At 50.0% G+C, this 19,987-nt stretch overlaps 1 protein-coding gene and 1 non-coding gene across 2 annotated transcripts in view; one reads left to right on the plus strand and one right to left on the minus strand.

Annotated features, from left to right (window-relative positions):
• ELAVL1 (ELAV like RNA binding protein 1) overlaps positions 1-19,987 on the plus strand; it is a 47,464-nt gene that overhangs the window by 1,608 nt on the left and 25,869 nt on the right. Inside the window, exon 2 of the mRNA XM_033195448.1 lies at positions 12,529-12,716. Coding sequence (XP_033051339.1) covers positions 12,545-12,716 — 172 coding nt within the window. The 5' untranslated portion in view covers positions 12,529-12,544. The remainder of the gene's footprint in view (positions 1-12,528; positions 12,717-19,987) is intronic.
• Positions 17,616-17,806, minus strand: LOC117076902. Its single transcript, XR_004434528.1, has one exon. It is a non-coding gene; the product is annotated as a U2 spliceosomal RNA (small nuclear RNA).

Genomic DNA, 19,987 nt, shown 5'->3' on the forward strand with positions numbered 1-19,987 from the left:
AGATGGGTCACTTGATATGACCAGTCTCATGCACTAAAGTGGCTGCGCCAGGGTTTGAACTCGGGCCCTCTGATTCAAAACCCTTCCTCTTAACCACCCGGTTTTACTGCTCCCATAATCGCAAGGCTCCAGGGCACTCTACTCAGTTGTCATCAAGTATTTTTTGTGTGCAAAGTTTTGTGCTGGGATCTGTTATCAAATTCTGCAACTTCACGGCCCTCAAAGAGGTTGAGATACGTGAACGTCTCCAAATGTGGAAGGAAATAATACTGTTTATGTTGATGCATTGGTTTTGAGCAGACAGAGTTTCGGTTTGGATGTGTTGAGTCTGAGATCATGGTGCTTTTTTTTTTTTTTTCTTTTTTGAGACACAGTTTCACCCTTGTAGCCCAGGCTGGAGTGCAGTTGTGCAACCTCGGCTCACTGCAACTTTCGCCTCCCGGGTTCAAGCGATTCTCCTGCCTCAGCCTCCCGAGTAGCTGGGATTACAGGCGACCGCCACAACGCACAGCTAATTTTTTATATTTTTAATAGAGACGGGATTTCGCTTTATTGAGCAGGCTGGTCTCGAACTCCTGACCTCAGGAGATCCATCTGCCTTGGCCTCCTAAAGTCCTGGGATTACAAGCGTGAGACACCGCACCCGGCCCATGATGCTATTTCAAGTAAAAGAAATGAGAGAATTATGAAAAAACTGTTTATGAAAAAAATAAGAAATTATGAAAACGTATTGCCTCTCTCACTCGCGGCTTCCCATCTCTTCCCTCTTTCCACACTGCAGCAGGAGTTCTGTTCTGTAAATGCACATCTAATTGTGTCCCTTCTGATATAAAATCTTTGGGCAGAAAAAAGATGTTTTCTTGACCTCTTTGGTGGCTTAAAAGATAAAGCTAGAAGCCCTTAGTTTGGAGTGCCAGTTCCTTCACACCCTAACCCTCCCTGCCCCTGCATGTAGACGCCAAACTCTAACCCTCCCTGCCTGTTGCAGCCTCCACCTGGAGACAGATCTCTTCCACCTGGAGATCCGTTGCTCATGCTGCATGGCTCAACCCAGAGCTCACTGGCCGTTTGAAGCCTCGTCTGACTGCCACTCTTCCTGCCCCCCCGCCCCCCCACCGGAATCAACTGTTCCCTCTTTAGTGTTCCCATCCCATTCAGTGTATTGAATCGAATTCAAGGCTGAATGGCAAGAGAAGCGCAGGGCCCGACTGGCGCCCCTAGGTGGCAGTAGCGAGGCGGTGCGGCCGACCCGAGCTGTGGGTCAGGGGAAGACCGACGGAAGCCAGCCTGTGGGAGGGAAGTGAGGTTCGCTCCCGCCTCTGAAGGACTCTCCCTGCTCCGCTGCTGTGTCCTGGCCCCCGCTAGGCTCTGGAGAGTGTGCATGATGTGTGTAGGTCATCTCAGCCCACTCTGATGAGTGTGATGAGAGTGATGCCCTGGCTGATGTGGAAGCCCAGAAAGAGGGACCTGGATGGGCACAGGAGAGCTCAGAATGCTTCCTGGAGGAGAGGTGGCAGTAGCCCCCAGCGGTGGGGAGGAGTTAACCAGGCAAAGACAATGGGGTGGGGCTTTGTAGGATACAGTGAAGCCCGGAGGTGGGAACATCGCAGTGTTCAGAGAACATCGTGTGTTCAAAGAACCACGTGGGTTCTTTAGGGGCAAGAAGACTGAAGTGGGTAGTCGTGGCAGGAGTGCTCAGGTGGCCGGTGGGCAGAGGGCTTGGCTGTTACTTTGCGGCTAGGCCAGAGGGTGGCTACTGAGCAGTTTTAGTTCACTGCTCACCCTGGTGGAGAGGCTGGGGGGAGACAAGGAGAAACTAGTCACCGGCTGTTGCAGTACTGAGGTGGCCCCGTAATGGCTGAAGCGCTTGAGGGTCAGGACTGGGACTGCTTCTTTGTTTTGTATGCCTGATTCTTTGCTCTGTGCCTGGCACGTGGTTGATATTTTGTCTGTGCCAGGGAAAGGAAAGATTGGCAGACCACTCAGAAGTGACTGGATCTAGGTACCTGTCAGACAGACATCTGTGGCTGGGTGTAGTGGCTCACACCTGTAACCCCGACAACTTGGGAGGCCAAGGTGGAGGATTGCTCAAGGCCAGGAGTTCAAGACCAGCCTGGGCAACATAGTGAGATCCCATCTCTAAAAAAAAATTTTTTTTTTTTTTTTTTTTTTTTACAGCGAGACATTTATGTCAGGGGAAGGAATCACAGGAGAGGGAACAGTCTTGAACAACTCGATGGCCAGACTTATGTCATCATGAACAGAAACAGGCAGACTCAAGGAAGCTTCTCAGCCTGGGCTGATAGGAAATTGTCACTTAGCTGGAGCTGCTCCAGCCAGGCATCCTGCCCTTCTGTGGGCCATGGGCGGGGGCCTGGAAGAAGCTGGTGCTGTGTCCACCTGAGACCTTGCCTTGCGTGGCAGTTATAACTGGGTCAGGTGGTGCTTTAGGTTTTCTCTGGCAGCAGAACATTTCCTCAATGACCTAAGCCTTTTTTACTTTGAAGACTCAGAATGTTGCATCTGGAAAGGGCCTTAACAATTATTGGGTCCAAGCCCTGTCAGATGATGTGTGAAGTGTCAAGATTGAGCCTGAAGATTAAGCCAAGGAAGGGGAGTGACTAGGTGGAAGAAGATGAAGCTGGGTTTAGAGACACTGAATTTGAAATCCCACTTAGGAGTCGGTCTAGCAGGAGGTGACAGGAATCTGTATGGGGATGGTGGCAGAGAGGTGGCAGGACAGTGAGAGATCTGACGTGTTAAACTGGCAGGACGTGGTGCTTGATTAGGTCCAAGGGAGAGAGAGAGGTGGCTTGGGGGACAGGTGGGGCTGTGCCACCAAGCGAAGTAATTCAGGGGGCAGAGGCGGTTTGAAGAGAGGGCAAGGGCAGGAGGAGAGGAGATGAAGGTGTTTGTAGCTACAGACAGGGAGGTTGGGGAGACATACGTTCACCTTGATTTTGTTCATGAAGTGGGACTAGAGACAGGTACTCTCTGTACCAGGCGCTGTGGAGCGGGGGGTGACATCCCCAGTGGAGGAAGCTGAAGCTTTGGGAAGGGGAGCGACTTCTGCATAGTAGTTCAGCCGATGAGCAGGAGACTTAGTGCCCAGCTCAAGCCTGCCAGGCTCCAGAGTCCAGGGTTTTTTCCTGCCATTCCCTGTTGCTTTGCACTTCTGTGCGAGATCCCTGCAGTGGCCTTTGGCCTTGACCAGCCAGAAAGAAGCCAGAGCTCTTAGCAGGGCTGTGGGGTGCCTGGACTGGGCCATAGGCCAGCCACACCTGACCTGCTCCTGCCCCAGGCTTCTCAGCCTGGGCTGATAGGAAATTGTCACTTAGCTGGAGCTGCTCCAGCCAGGCATCCTTCCCTTCTGTGGGCCATGGGCGGGGGCCTGGAAGAAGCTGGTGCTGTGTCCACCTGAGACCTTGCCTTGCGTGGCCGTTATAACTGGGTCAGGTGGTGCTTTAGGTTTTCTCTGGCAGCAGAACGTTTCCTCAATGACCTAAGCCTTTTTTACCTTGAAGACTCAGAATGTTGCATCTGGAAAGGACCTTAACAATTATTGGGTCCAAGCCCTGTCAGATGATGTGTGAAGTGTCAAGATTGAGCCTGAAGATAGATTTGACTGTTGTAGTTTTGCTCTGGCTCAATTAGTTTAGAATACCTGCTCCATCATGATGCAATGAAAGCAATTCTCATGCATGCCTGGTGGAAACAGCCTCTTTTTCTGTTACACGTAAAGACGCATCTCTCTCCCCTGGATGTGTGCTAGATGATCTACGGATGTGAACAACATCAGTGATGTCACGTAGACAACCAGGATTGTTTAAAATAGTGCATTGGAGTCAAAAACCTTCAGAGATCATCCAGACAATACTTCTCCCTGAGGTCAGGCACGCTTCTAAGCCCAGTGCTTGGGAGGCTGAGGTGGGAGGATCACTTGAGGTCAGGAGTTAAAGACTAACCTGGGCAACATAGTAACACCCCCCCCCGCCTACAAAACATAAAGAAGTGGCCGGGTGTGATGGCTCACGCCTGTAATTCCTGTACTTTGGGAGGCCAAGGCGGGCAGATCACCTCAGGTCAGGAGTGCGAGAGCAGCCTGGCCAACGTGGTGAAACCCTGTCTCTACTAAAAATACAAAAATTAGCCAGTCATGGTGGCAGGTGCCTGTAATCCCAGCTACTCTGGAGGCTGAAGCCAGAGAATTGCTTGAACCCAGGAGGTGGAGGTTGCTGTGATCCAAGACCACACCATTGCATTCCAGCCTGGGTGACAAAGCAAGAACCCCCCTCTACAAAACATTAAAAAAGCTTAGTCAGAACTACATAGAGGACTTAGTAGGACTGCATAGTGGTGCGCACCTGCAGTCCTAGGTACTTGGGAGGCTTAGGTGGGAGGATCACCTGAGCCCAGGAGGCCAGGGCTGCAGTGAGCCGTGATCATGCCTCTGCACTCCATCCTGGTCTGAGAGCCAGCAGCCGCCTGTCCTGCTGTGTGACCCGCCCCGGGTTTGCCTGGGGACTCAGATGGCGATGATATAACCTGGGCCCTCAAGGTTCTCACCATTGACACTGGTCGTTGAGTGTAAAGCAAATAATGATAGGAGTGGTTCGGACAGTAACGAAGGTTTACAGCAATGGCATGGAGGCGCTGAGAACTAGAGTAACCCGTTGTCCTTGGGGAGGGTGGTTTTGTTTGGTTTTTTTTGTTTTTTGTTTTGAGACAGTCTCACTTTCTTGCCTGGGCTGGATGCAGTGGCGTGATCTTGGCTCACTGCAACCTCTGCCTCCCGGGTTCAAGCGAGTCTCCTGTCTCAGCCCCCTGAGTAACTGGGACTACAGGTGTGTACCATCACGCCCAGCTAATTTTTGTATTTTTAGTATAGACGGGGTTTCACTATGTTGGCCATGCTAGTCTCAAGTTCCTGACCTCAGGTGATCCGCCTGCCTTGGCCTCCCAAAGTGCTGCGATTACAGGTGTGAGCCACCACACCGGGCCAGGAAGGTAGCTTGTTAAAGATGAGCCAGCCTGGTATAGTGGCTCTCACCTATAATCCCAGCACTTTGGGAGGCCCAGGTGGGAGGATGACTTGAAGCCAGCATGGGCAACAAAATGAGACGCCTGTCTCTATAAAAAATTTTAAAATCAGCCGGGTATGGTGGCACACACCAGTAGTCCCAGCTACTTGGGAAACTGAGGCAGTTCGAGGCTGCAGTGAGCCGTGATTGTGCCACTGCACTCCAGTTTGGCAGCAGAGAAAGACCCTGTCTCAAAAGAAAAATAAATAAGTAAAAATAAAAGTGAGCTGGGAGGCCAGGCGTAATGGCTCCCACCTGCAATCCCAACACTTTGGGAGGCCAAGGTAGGAGGATCACTTGAGCTTGGGAGTTGGACCAGCCTGGGCAACATAGCGAGATCCCCTCTCTTTAAAAATATATATATTAATTTTGAAAAATGAGCTGGGAAGTGAAGGAGAGGACACTTGTGCCCTGCAGAGGGAACAGCCAAAACAGAGGCCTGTAGCATATTGGCAAGAAGTTGGAGTGAGTGGGAAGGGAGGGTGGCGACTGAGGCTGGAGAACCACCTAGGTCCAATCATGAAGGGCCTTGCCAATATGACAGTTGCACTGTCATGACAACTTGAGGCCTGGCCCTGACACTTATTAACAGCACGCCTGACTGTGAGCACCATCGCGTGACCTCTGAGCCTCAGCGGGTGGTGACCACTGACAGGGAAAACCAGAGAGGCGAGCATCTTGATTGCGGGACAGTGCAGGCCTTGCACCTTGAGAGCCAGAGGCGGCTACAACTTGGGAGTCATTGATAATTGAGTGGTGACAGGCCCGGTTGTGGTTGGAGTGTGTGGGACAGAAGCTGATTTGGCCCGGGATTGATGATGCAGATTTGGAGAAGGTCAAGGGAAGGGCCTCCAGAGAGTGGGGTGGGGGCCCGGAAACACCATGAAACTGCTTGGGGGTGCAGGTTGTTGATTTCTCCCTTGTTGCTCGTTGACCAAGAACTTGACCTGCCCGGGCTGCTCAGCCTTGACTCAGAGTGTCAGGAGGAACAGGGCCGCAAAGCAGAAGTTCTCTTTTTAAACCTTTTAAAATTTATTTTTATTGTGGTTTTGTTGTTGTTTTTGAGGCAGGATCTCACTCTGTCACCCAGGCTGGACTGCACTGGCGCAATCATAGCTAACTGCAGCATTGACCTCCCAGGCTGTAGTGATCCTCCTGACCAAGCCCCCCGATTAGCTGGGATTGCATACAGGCATGCATCACCATTCCTGGGTAATTTTAATTTTTTTTTTTTTTTTGTAATGATGGCATCTCTCTGTGCTGCCCAGGCCGGTCTCGAACTCCAGGCTCAAGCAGTCCTCCCACCTTGGCCTCTGAAAGCACTGGGATTAAAGGCATGAGTCGCCACATTCAGACAATTTATTTTTAAATTTGCATGTAGGAAAATTCATTCTTTGGAGTAGAGTTCTCTGAGTTTTGACAAATGGATAAAGTTGTTTGATTTACCACCATAATAAAAAAACAGAAATACTCCCTCCTCCTATCCCTGTGTAATCAACTTTTCCCCTCACTCCCTAACCCCAACGACCGCAGATCCATCCCTATGGTTTTGCCTTTTCCAGGTAGGCACAGAAATGATGTGGCAAGATATATTTGAGATTCACACAAGTAGCATGAATTGGTGGTACCTTTTATTGCCTAGTAGTAGTCTGTTGTATGGTACATCCCAGTTTATCCATGAATGGCTTGAAGAATATTTGGGTTGTTGTAGTTTTGGATGATTATGAATAATACCACTCTACACATTTATATACAGATTTTTGTGTGAACATAGATTTTCCTTTCTATTGCCTTAATACTAGGAGTAGGATTGCTGGATCCCATGCTAAGTGTATATTTCACCATAAGAAACTGCCAATCTGTTTTCCAAAGTGGCTGTCACATTTCACATTTTTGCATTCCCACCAGCAGTGCATGAATATTCTGGCTTCTCCACATCCCTGCCAGCACTTGACATTGTCTGTTTTGTTGCTGTTGGTTGTTTTTGTTTTATTTTGTTTTAGCCATTCTAATAGGTTGGTAGTGGTGTCTCGATGTGGTTTTAAGTTGACTAATGATGTTGAGCATCTTTTCATGTGCCTGTCTGCCATCCATATATATTCTTTGGTGTAGTGTCTGTTCAAATCTTTTGCCATTTTTGATACCAGGTTGTTTGCTCATTATGTTGTTTTTGGTTTTTGTTTTGTTTTGTTTTTCTTTGGAGACAGAGTCTGGCCCTATTGCCCAGGTTGGAGTGCAATGGCGCGATCTCGGCTCATTGCAACCTCTGCCTCCTGGGTTCAAGCGATTCTCCTGCCTCAGCCTCCCCAGTAACTGAGATTACAGATGCCTACCACCATGCCTTAGCTAATTTTTTTTGTTGTTTTATTTTCGTAGAGATGGGGTTTCACTATGTTGGCCGGACTTGTCTCAAACTCCTGACCTCAGGTGATCCACCCACCTCGGCCTCCCCAAGTGCTGGAATTCCAGGCGTGAGCCACCACATTGGCCTGCTTATGTTTTAAGAGCTTAAAAGAAAGTGTTCTGGGCCAGGCACGGTGGCTCACACCTGTAATCCCAGCACTTTGGGAGGCCAAGGTGGGCAGATCACGAGGTCAGGAGATCTAGACCATCCTGGCTAACACGGTGAAACCCTGTCTCTATTAAAAATACAAGGCCGGGCACAGTGGCTCAAGCCTGTAATCCCAGCACTTTGGGAGGCCTAGGCGGGCAGATCACGAGGTCAGGAGATCGAGACCATCCTGGCTAACACGGTGAAACCCCATCTCTACTAAAAAACTACAAAAAAAAAACTAGCTGGGCATGGTGGCGGGTGCCTGTAGTCCCAGCTACTCGGGAGGCTGAGGCAGGAGAATGGCGTAAACCCGGGAGGCGGAGCTTGCAGTGAGCCGAGATCCGGTCACTGCACTCCAGCCTGGGTGACAGAGCGAGACTCCGTCTCAGAAAAAAAAAAAAGTACAAAAAATTAGCTGGGCCTCATGGTGGGTGCCTGTACTCCCAGGTACTCGGGAGGCTAAGGCAGGAGAATGGCGTGAACCTGGGAGGTGGAGCTTGCAGTGAGCGGAGATCGCGCCACTACACTCCAACCTGGGCAACAGAGGGAGGCTCCATCTCAAAAAAAAAAAAAAAAAAAGTGTTCTCGGTTGGGTGAAGTGGCTTACCCCTATAATTCTAACACTTTGAGAGGCTGAGATGGGAGGATCACTTGATACCAGGAATTCGAGACCAGTGTGGGTAACATAGCAACATAGTGAGACCCCATCTCCACAAAAAATAAAATATTAGCCAGAAGGCCGAGGCAGGAGGATTGCTTGAACCCAAGAGTTTGTAGCTGCAGTGAGCTATGCTTATGGCAGTGCACTTCAGCCTGGGCAGTGGAGTGAGACTTTGATTCAAAAAAAAAAAAAGTGTTCTAACTACAAGTCCCTTTTGCAAATGTTTACTCCAGTTGGTGGATTTTAATTCTCTTAGCAGTATCTTTCACAGAGCAAAAGTTTGAAATTTTGATAATATCCAGTTTATCCTTTTTTTTTTTTTTAAATGAAGTGGGCTTTTGGTATTGTGTCTAAGAAATCTTTGCCCAGCCCAATGCCACAAAGATTTTTCTCCTAGAAATTTTATATTTTTACATTTTAAAACAGAGGTCGGCAGTTTTTTTGTGTGTGAAGAGCCAGATGGTAAATATTCTCAGCTTTGTTGGCCATACGGTTGCTGCTACTAAACTCTGTTATTGTGGTACAAAACTATCTATAGACAGACAATACATAAACAAATGAGACAGGCCGTGTTCCAATAAAACTTTATTTATAACAACAGGCAATGGGCCAGATTTGTCCCACAGGCCATGATGTGTGTTTCAGAAGGTCCAATTTTCCCAGGCCTAGAGGATACCACACTGTGGACAGTAAGCCTGGGGCAGCCATTGTCCATCTCACCATCCATGAAAACAGAATGAGGGAAAAAGCAGAGTATATGTGTAACTCTCAGAGAAAGGGCGAGGAGAAGGAAGGGTAAAGGAAGAAAGAAGGGGAAATACTTGAATCACATTTTGAACATGCTTCATTGTGCATTTTAATTCTTCAGAGTTAACCCTTGTGGTCTGTTTGGATCAGCTTCCAGCAAATGTTTTTGTCTGTTTGTTTGTTTTTGAGCCAGTGATCTATTTTAAAATCTCATGGCCACAGATGGTATAACAGACACGTGGAGTTTCTCATGATTAAACTCTGTAGGTCCCGAGCTGCTACTGAAAGTTGATATTTACCCATTCCCTATTAACGAGTATTTGGAATTCTACCCAGTTTTACACTCTTATGAGCCATGAGTTGGTGCCTTCCTTACACTTTTGTTTCATTTTGTTTTCAGACAGGGTCTTGCTCTGTTGCCCAGGCTGGAGTGCAGTGGCACCATCATGTCTCAGGCAGCCTTGATCTCCTGGACTTACGCAATCCTCCCTGCCTTTGTCTCCCAAGTAGCTGAAACTATGGGCACGGGTCACCATGCCCACTAAATTATTTTATTTTTTGTTAGAGTCAGGGTCTCACGTTGTTGTCCAGACTGGTCTTGAACTCCTGCACTTGAGTGATTATTTCTGTAGAAAGATCCTGCAGTTGTGAGTCAGGTTATACCATCTCATACTCAGATCAGTAGCAGGTGATCTTGCGCTGGATTTTATTCCATGTGACTGGCAGAAAGTAGCATCTGGTTTTCTTTTGCATTTTCCTCATTGTTCATGAAGATGAAGTTCAGTGTCTTTTTCTGGACTCATGAGCCTTTTGAATTTCAGGCCTTTATTATAAATTACTGCTCACATCCTTTGCCTACTTCCCTCTTGGTTACGTCTCTTCTTTTATCCCTTACCAATTTGTAGATGTTCCGAATCAAGTTTTCCCAACCTTGGCAGCACTGACATTTGGGGTCAGATAATTCTTGGTTGTGGGGCTGTCCTGTGCCCTGAAGGATGCTTTACAGCTCTCTGACCTCTACCCACCAGACGTCAGTAGCACCCCCCACCCCCGACCCCTGGCCCTGACCAAGTCACAGTAACCAAAAATGTCTCCAGACATTGCCCAGTGTCCCCTGGGGGGCAGAATGGCCCGGGGTGAAAACTATGGGTCTAAATAATAGAATATGCAGTGAATCTTTTCTCCAGGCTACTCCTTCTCGTCTAGGTCTATGATGCCTTTTGCTGTACAGAAGTTTTTAATATCATGGAGTCTCACTTTTCAGTCTTTTTTTCTATGGCTTTTGATGCTAACCTACTTTTTAAAGAGCAGGGAGCATAGGACATCCTCAAATAAAAGAAATGCTGGGAAATTGTACTGATTTTGCTCATTGTCTGAGAGTAGTAGGAGGGTAGGGAAGACCTGGATGTTTCCACCAGGAAGAAAGAAACCAGACCTAATTCTTCCCTCAGCGTTGATACAGGGAGTAGGTAGGAAATCTCCACATGAGAGGTGTGTTCAGATTTTTATGTAACTGCTGGCAAGGCTATTTTTAAAGAAGGCCAAAGGCGCATGACCGTGGGCACTGGGTGTTCAAACATAACATAGAATTGAGCAACGGGGATCTGGGGAGAGCGGTGGGCTCTCACCGAGACCTCCACGCAGGTGGCCATCCTCAGGGTTGACTGCCTGTGTGTTTAGAGGCAGGGATTGAGGGGCCTCTGAGAAGCGAGCCCAGCGTGTGGCGCACTTTCAGCAGGGCAGGCTCGGCGTGCTTGGCCACATTGATCTGGACTCTTCTCCAAAGTCATCACTGGCTCTGATGTTTATCACTGAAAGGAAAGACTTCAGCAACTGAGAAAGACTTTTCAAAGCCTGCAAACTGTGAAGACCAAGTTCTCTGACTGGTAGAGAAACCCTCACCTCCTTCCAGCTCAGTCACTGCATCTTTGGGAATAAACAGGTGCAGAGGACCATTGCCTGCCCGCCCCTCAGCAGCAGAGTGTCCAGGGGTGGGGTTCAGGTACACCCCACAGGCTCTGGACATGGGGAGAAAGCAACCGGAAATCTGGAATGCTCTTGAGAGACAACCCAAAGGCATTTCTACAGGATCTTAAATTGTGGTGCTGGAATTGTTCGTAGGTCTCTTCAAAGCCCTCTTAGTGAACTTGGAGTTGTTCTGTTTTGTGTCCATAGACTATTTTTTAGAGCAGTTTTAGGTTTGCAGGAAAATTGTGAAGTGGAGAACACTTGTTCCATAGCGTTACAATGAAGTATTGACTGAATAAAATTTTTTTTAAATAGAAGCCAGACACAGTGGCTCATGCCCGTAATCCTAGCACTTTGGGAGGGTGAGACGGAAGGATTACTTGAGGCCAGGAGTTCAAAATTAACCTGGGCAAGATACCATCTCTACAAAAAGTGTTAAAAATTAGCCGGGCATGGTGGCACATACCAGTATTCCCAACTACTCAGGAGGCTGAGGTGAGAGGATCGCTTGAGGATCTCCCAGGAGTTCAAGGCTGCGGTGAGCTGTGATGGCACCACCACACCCATTAGCATCTCACATTCACATGGTATCTCTGTTGTTCTTAGTGAATCAATCTTGACACATTATTAGTAATTCAGATTAGAGTTCACTGTGTATATTGTTCATTCTCTGGGTTTTGACAAACATGTATTATCACATCCACCATTATGTATCATGCAAAATAGTTTCACTGCCCTAAAACCCTGACAATCCTGTGTTCCACTATTTGTTGTCCCCCCGACCCCTGACCTGCATCCTTGGCAACCACTGATCTTTTTCTCTGTAGTGTGCCTTTTCCAGAAGGTCATAGAGTTAGAATCATACAGTATACTGTGTTCCTTCACTTAGCAATATATGTCTTACCTGGCTTAATAGCTCATTTCTTTTTATCATCAAGAATATGCCCGTGTACAGCTGAACCACACGAATGTTTATTCATTCACCCATTGGAGGAGATCCTGGTTACTTCCAGGTTTTGGCAATTATGAGTGAAGCCACTGTAAACATCCACGTGCAGATTTTTATGTGGCTGTAAGTTAACGTGCAGTGTAGAAAAGAATCTCTAAGTGCAGGGCCAGAAGCAGTGGCTCACGCCTCTAATCCCAGCACTTTGGGAGACTGAGGCAGATGGATCACCTGAGGTCAGGGGTTCGAGACCAGCCTGGCCAACATGACGAAACCCCATCTCTACTAAAAATACAAAAATTAGCTGGGCATTGTGGCAGATGCCTGTAATCCCAGCTACTCAGGAGGCTGAGGTAGGAGAATCACTTGAACCTGGGATGCAGAGGTTGCAGTAAGCCGAGATTGTGCCACTGCACTCCAGCCTGGGTGACGGAGTGAGACTCTGTCTCAAAAACAAACAAAAAGAAAGAAAGAAAAAAAAATTTTTTAAGCGCAAATGCAGTTACTAGTTTTGCCTTCATATACTGCAATATGAACATTTTGAGTTTACTTGCTCTTTTTTCCATTATAGATTTTTGAAAAATACAATGTCTAATGGTTATGAAGACCACATGGCCGAAGACTGCAGGGGTGACATTGGGAGAACGAATTTGATCGTCAACTACCTCCCTCAGAACATGACCCAGGATGAGCTGCGCAGCCTGTTCAGCAGCATCGGCGAAGTGGAATCTGCAAAACTCATTCGGGATAAAGTAGCAGGTAAACACATGGAGGCGTTTTAGTAATTTAGTATTGGTGGCCATCCATTGGGCATTGTCTCTTCTGCCTGTGACTTTGTGGCATTCCTCAGTGCAGGATGACTACAGCCTTGAAGTGATGGCTGTGGAGTTTCGTTTTTATTTCAAACTCCATTTGTCCATTGCTCTTGTATAAGATCAGACATAAGTTCCCAAAAGAGGAAAAATTCATTGTGAGACAGAGAGCGTGTACAAAATAAGACATTGCAAGGAGAGGAAGGAACCAGAGACAGGACATTCTGAGAACTGGAAGGAGCCGGAGAACCACAGCCTGACCTGGCCTGGCCTGGGCAGGTCAATTGGGTCTGATGTGTGGAAGGGACCCCGGCGAGTGTACTGTCCAGGGCAGGCGCAGGCAGGCCCGCCCCTGTCCGTCCAGGCCCCCACGTTTGGTCAGGCCCAGGTCAGCAGAACACCGACGACCTCGTGGACAGCCCTTCATTACGTTTGGGCTGCTCTGTTTACTGTCAACGCCATCAGCTTGAACTTCTGCACCATGCTGAGCTTGAACTCTCACAGGGGCAGGTTCCTGGCAGCTGAAAGCCCTGATGTTCCACCCTCTCACAGTGGGACTTCTAAGCCTCTGTGTCCCCATCCGGAATGTGGAGATTGTGGCTCCTACATCCTGGTTTTCCCTACCTCATAGGTGTTTGCAGAGGGCCTGGCACCTGTGAAGGCCCTCCTTACAGAGTGGCCTCCATTCTGAGAGTGTGGCTTCAAGGACTCCGGAGAGAATTACGGACAGACCATTTGTGGAGCTGTCCTCCTCCTCCTCTCCCAGTGCCCCCTCTTCCTCCTCCTCCCTCTACCTGCCACCACCCCCCTGCCTTCCTTTCTGTCTCCACCCTGCTTTTAGGAAGCCAAGGAGTGGCCATTCCTCTCGGGGCTGTGGCTGCTACCCTGGATTTGGGGACTGTAATTCCCTATACTGAAAACTCATTTCAGGCTGGGCATGGTGACTCATACCTGTAATCCCAGCACTTTGGGAGGTGGAGGTGGGAGGATCACTTGCTCAGGAGTTCAAGACCAGCCTGGGCAGCATGGTGAAACCCCATTTCTACGACAAATACAAAAACTTAGCTGGGCGTGGTGGTCCGCATTTGTGGTCCTGGCTACTTGGGGGGCTGAAACAGGAGGATTGCTTGAGTCTGGGGGGTTGAGGTTGCAGTGAGCCGAGATTGCACCTTACTAAGTACCACTTGGTACTAAAGTGTCTTCTACACTTGAGCCTGGGCAACATAGTGAGACTTCGTCTCAAAAAAAAAAAAAAAGAGAGAGAGAACTAATTTAAAAGTTAAACGCTGGGCACAGTGGCTCATGCCTGTAATCTCAGCACTTTGGGAGGCCAAGGCAGGCAGATCACCTGAGGTCAGGAGTTTGAGACCAGCCTGGTCAACATGGAGAAACCCCATCTCTACTAAAATACAAAAGTTAGCCAAGTGTGGTGGCGCATGCCTGTGATCCTAGCTACTCGGGAGGCTGAAGCAGGAGAATCGCTTGAACCTGGGAGGCGGAGGTTGTGGTGAGCTGAGATTGTGCCACTGCACTTCAGTCTGGGCAACAGAGTGAGACTCTGTCTTAAAAATAAAATGAAAATTAAAAATTAAGTTTCTATTATGAAACGTTTCAAGCATACATGGACATAGAGCAATGTGTTGGACCTAATGTACCCATCGATGCACTTTATCTTCAACAGTTCCCCAGTAACCATAAGACACCTGACCCCCCAATGACTCCCAAAGAGCCTGTCTGGCGGCTGTACAGGGAATTCAGATGCGGGCACTGAATACAAAAGCCTTCTCTCCTTCCAACTCCAAGAGTCTGATTTAATAAACGACTTCTCAATAGGGATTTTACGCAGTTTACAAACTTAAGCAGTGTTAGAATGTTCTAGAAGCCAGCATATCTCTCCTGCTGCAGGAGACCACCCTGAATAAGAGAAGAGTTTAAAAATTCTCCTGTGCCACTAACAAGTCTCACCTTTTTCCTCTGACTTTCTGGTGGAAGGGAATTTTCCTTGATATTCCTGAGCGCTGGAGATTTTGCAAGCAAAAAGCATTCCCACGGAATTTGCAGTCGTTCTCCTGGAACCTGACTTCTTTGTCTACTCCCTTGTGGTTTTCACAGGAATGTGAGCTATGCTAGTAGGAACACCTAGATTTGGCTCAGTCTGGAGAGAACTGGTTTTGAGAATCAGTGAAGTCTGCAAAAGTGTAATTTGGAAATTATTTCAGTTCAGAGGTGAGCCCTGTCTTATCTTTGGACAGTAGTTAGTAACTGACACACCAGGAGTTGTGGAGTGGCTGGGCCTGGGCTTTCATCTTAACTGGAGGTTTATGGAGAACATGCTGCAACCTGGCTTTGCTCAGCCTGCCGCCAGTGTGGGCAAACCTCTTTGCTGGCAGGGCCCAGGGCGTGGCCCTAGGTCTCACCACCCCTCTCCCCAGCCAGCTGCTTTCTCCCAGCCCCCCAGGATAGCCTCTCACCCGGCCAGGCAAGCACTCCGGCAAATCTGATCCCTGGCCTAGCTTGTCTTACAACACGGGTGTCCCCGAGCCCCACAGGAGCCATTTCCCTGTGTTTGCCCTCCTCAGGCCTCCAGCCACCCACTTCACTGATGACACCTCCCGCTTCGCAGTGGAACTAACAGCATCTCCAGCTCTCCAGCTCCAATCTTTCCTTCCCTTGCCTTCCCGGCTTCCCAAGAGCCTCAGGCTCTCCAAGTGCCCACTTTTCCTGGGCTTCGAGTGTCTTGAAAGGAATTCCTTCCAGATTCCCAGCTTCCTCTAGCTTGGAGTTCCTCCACGTCCGTGCTCCTGATGTCGGGACTGGACACCATGCTGGACGCTGCAGGTGTTGAGCAGCATCCTTGGCCTCCACCCACATGGTCCCAGCAGTGACTTCCCAGTGGTGAAACCCAATAATGTCCTTACATTGCCGCATGTCCCTTGGGAGGCAGTCTCCCCTAGCAAGAGCCACTGCTGTGTGTGTTGGCCTCCCACCCACATACTGTCCTGTTCCCTGTCTCTTCCTTCCAGAAGCACCCTCTCCCATTGGCTTTCAGGAGCACCACCTCCTCCCACCTGTCTGACTGCCCCTGAGGCTGTCTGTCTTTAGCACCTTTCCCCAGCCTTTGACTCAGCCGGTTATGCCAGAGGATTATGCCAGAGGGTTATGCCATTGTCCTCTTCTTCCAAAGCCGACATTCAGCATGGGCAGAGTCACTCCATGGCTCCCAGCTGCCCTTTGTCTGCCACCTCCTTTTTGACCAGAAAGCTGTCTTGAGCTCCAGATGCTCTTGGCCCCTCAAATGCAGTATATTCCAAACTGACCTGTGTCTCCCTAAAGCCAGCTGCTCGTTTCTAGTTGTCCCCACGTTAGCCGATGGCATCACCATCCACTTGGTAGCTCTGCTTAGAAATCTAGGCATGTCCTTGGCTCTCGTCCTCCTGGGTGTTTCTTCAGTCCATCCCTTTTCCCTCTCTCCTCAGCCACCATTCTAGCCCAGGACACCACTGCCTGTGACCCGTGCGTCGTTTTGGCCTCTTAACTGGCCCCCTGTGCTCCCTGAAGACCACCCTCCTCACTGCAGCAGAGGGGCCTATTTGACAGCCCGCATGTGACCCTGTCACTCCCCTCCTCAAACCATTCACATCCTGGCCCTGTTTGCTTAAGGAGGCCTCCCCTGGTCCAAGTGTCGGATGCTCCGCTATGGGTTCCCATGGCACCCGGGCCGACCTGCACTGTGGGGTTTCCACCCAGCACTGACCTGGAGCTTTCTGGTCCAGCACATCAGTATTGCTCCTGGAGGCAGGAGCTTTGTTAGACTCTGTAGCCCTAGACATAGCCAGTTGGTGTTTGCGGAGTGAAGGAAGGAATGAATGAATGAGTGGTACTGGGGAGGGGGAGAGTGCAGATCATCATTCAGCAAATACTGGTTGAGTGCCAGCCATGGGCTGGGCACTGGTGGCAGGAGGAAGGAGGGGCGTGGTGATGGCTGGGAGGAAGGGACTGCCCCATGTGCCGCCCTCAAGACTCGGAATGTTTCTGGCTGGCCTGGCCCTGGTCCCTATGTTGGGGATATGGTGTTGGTTGGTTGGTGGCTGTTCCACCCGCAAACAGCAGCTAAGGAGGCCACTGCAGCGCCCAGTGCCCCTACCTACTGCCCTCCTGGGCAGCCCTGCCCTGGTGTCTGGTCTCTCCCCGGTGGCCCCATATGTCCCTCGGGAGATCAGAAGGAATCAGCCCACCACCCTCATGGACGGCCTGTTATGCTGGAGCCACCAGGCTGCAGCCCTGTTCACGGCTTCTGTCTTGCTGTGTATCTCTGGTCTGGTGAAAGTCCGCATCCCTGCCCGCGGCTCCCGAGAGCCCTGGGCGCTTGCCCCCTCTCCCCACTTGCTGCACCCCACGCACTCCTCCAGTCAGGCCCTACTCTTAGGTGCTTGTGATTCTCTGAACACTGTTCCCTCTGCAGGAATGCCCTTCCAGGCTTTCCCAGCCTGACGGCTTTTTTCTTAATATGAGTCATGTTTACGTCTCACAGAAAAAAACTTAAGCATGAGCCAAGCAAAAAAAAAAAAGAAAAAAAAACCCACAATCACACCGCCGTTAGCTTTTGGGCACTTGTCCCTCCAGATGATTTTCTTTACGTATTTGTGGCCATAAGCAGTCATGTACTTCTACAGAACGGGCTCTCCCTCAGGCTGCAGATCAACTTTCCGTCCTATATCTGGACATTTTTCCACTTCGCTGAACATCTTGCGATCCCATCGTTATGCGGTCACATAGTATTCTGCTTTCCATTTGTTTTTTTTTTTTTGTTGTTGTTGTTGTTGTTGTTGTTGTTACCCCCGAGGGGCGTGGGTGCACCGTTCCTGGAAGTACTGCAATACCAGGTCGATGCGTGGAGTGGACGGAGCAAGCTCCTTTTCCATCTCCTATTTCCAAAAATCCATTTAATATATTGTCCTCGGATAGAGGACGTATCAGATATTAAACTGATAAGAACAGATACTACACTTGATCTTAGCCAAAAGGCCGAGAAGCGATTCCATTTGTTGATATTTGAAAGACCCGCTGAGATAAATGTCCTGGCACAAATCTTTGCTCACTGGTTATTTCCATAGCAAGTCTTCCTGCCTGCGAAGCAGCAGATGGGAGAGCACACCTTTTAAAGGCTCTTGGTCCCTGTCGCTAACTCACTCTCTAGGGGACTCCTAGTTCACCCTTCCTTCTGTCCGGCCCTGCCGTCCTCTAGCCTTGGCAGGATTTCTTACCTTGGCCACCCTGTGAGGGACGAGCGACATCCAATCAGGGTGATTCCTATTTCTCATGAAGTTCATCACTGTTTCTATTTAGTGGTTGGTTGTCCTTCTTTTGTAAAATACCCTTCTTGTCCTTCGCCCATTTCTTTTCTTTTGCGGACCTTTGCTGTTTCTTATTTATTGCTGAATTAATTCACTCCCCACCTCCAGTCTCTGTCTCTCAGTGAAGTCTTCCCTTGAGCCTTTAAAGAGAGAACTCACAGGACCTGCCCTCTCAGTGCAGAGGAGGGCTTCACCCACAGGGCACTTGCCCCCTCAGCCCTGCACCCCACGTCAGGTCAGGGCTCTGCCCGCTGCAAGAAGCACTGAGGGATGGAAGCATTGTGTCTGGCAGCGTAAGACAAGGAAGCAGCTCTCCAGTCTTAACCCTCATCCAAAGAGAGGGAGAAATGTGTTTGGAAGTTCGAGAGCACTAACTGGGGTGGGCAGGGTATGGGTGCCCTGTAAGGCATCCGTGGTGATCCCTGCAGAGGCAGCTTTGTCTTCTCCAGGCAGCAGCTCTCAGGGTACAGTCCCTGGGCCAGCAGCAGCATCGGGATACCTGGGGAAATGAGAGTCTCAGACCCCATCCAGACCCCTGAGTCAGCCACTTGGGGTGTTTGACCATCTGTGCTTTAACCTTCATGGAGGGGGATGCTGATGCCAGGCAGGCAGAGAACCAGAGCCCAGAACCCTTGTCCTGTGGCCAGAAAGGGTGCAGAGGCTCTTCTTCCAGTTGAGGGAAGTGAGAGCTGGACATGCACTGGCCTCTGGGACAGCCCTGCATCTTACTCCTGGGTTCTGTGTCCTGCATTCCTCCCTGCCGATCTCCTCCTTCCTGCTTCCCTATGTTTCCCACCTGCACCCTCTCCATCCCATCCCCCATCCCAGGGGCCCCGTTTGCCCCCCAAGCACCTACATCAGGCAGACCCACTGCGGCCTGTGCAGGAGCAGGCCCCTCTGAGCTTGGCTCCCTGTTCTCCTGCTCCTTCACAACCCCTCAGGCCTCCTGTCTTGGGGCTGATCTGCTATCTCCAGGCAGGGGCTCTGGCAGGCTCTGCCGTTGGCGGGCAGGAGGAGCATCTGTAAGGAGTTTGGAGATGCGGATTCCCATGCCTGCCTGACATCCTGGGTCCCAGGCTGGGGTAGGGGTGTCTAGGGAGCCAAGTTGTTGCCTTGAACTCCAGATGCCCCTGGTGCAGGTGGCTTGTGGACCCTGCCCGGAGAAACAGTAACTTGGGGGCCCATTTCCACTTCTTCTCTGGAGGCTTCCTCTCCTCTGCATAACCATGGGAAGCCCCATGTCCCTCATGCACTGGAATCACCAGGGAGCTTTAAAAACCACTGAGGAGGCCGGGTGTGGTGGCTCACGCCTGTAATCCCAGCACTTTGGGAGGCCGAGGTGGGAGGATTGCTTGAGCTCAGGAGTTTGAAACCAACCTGGGCAATGTGGCGAAACCCCATCTCTACAAAAAATAAAAAAATTAGCCAGGCATGGTGGTACGCCCCTCTAGTCCCAGCTACTTGGGGGGCTGAGGTGGGAGCATCGCCTGAGCCTAGGAGGCAGAGGTTGCAGTGAGCTGAGATCCTGTCACTGCACTCTAGTCTTGGCAACAGACTGAGACCCTGTCTTGAAACCACTGAAGCCAGCTGGCAACCCCCCCACCTCCTCCTTTTCTGACTTCATTGGTTGAGGGTGTGGCCTGTGCAGTCAGTGGTGGCTTAGGAAGCTGCCCAGGTTGATTTGTATTGGAGGCAAAGGTGGAGGTGGGCGGTCAGGTGCTGGATGAAACCCTTCTGGTCGATGGCCTCAACCAGCAGGTGGAAACCAGGACACCTTCATCCCTCACCTTTCTCCCTTCCCACTGCCTCCAGGCACCCACCACAGAGAGGAGAGCAGACTCTGGGGATGAAGCCAGGCCTTGAC

This window comes from Trachypithecus francoisi, unplaced genomic scaffold (assembly GCF_009764315.1).
Source record: "Trachypithecus francoisi isolate TF-2019V2 unplaced genomic scaffold, Tfra_2.0 Lachesis_group5, whole genome shotgun sequence".
Lineage (NCBI taxonomy): Eukaryota > Metazoa > Chordata > Mammalia > Primates > Cercopithecidae > Trachypithecus > Trachypithecus francoisi.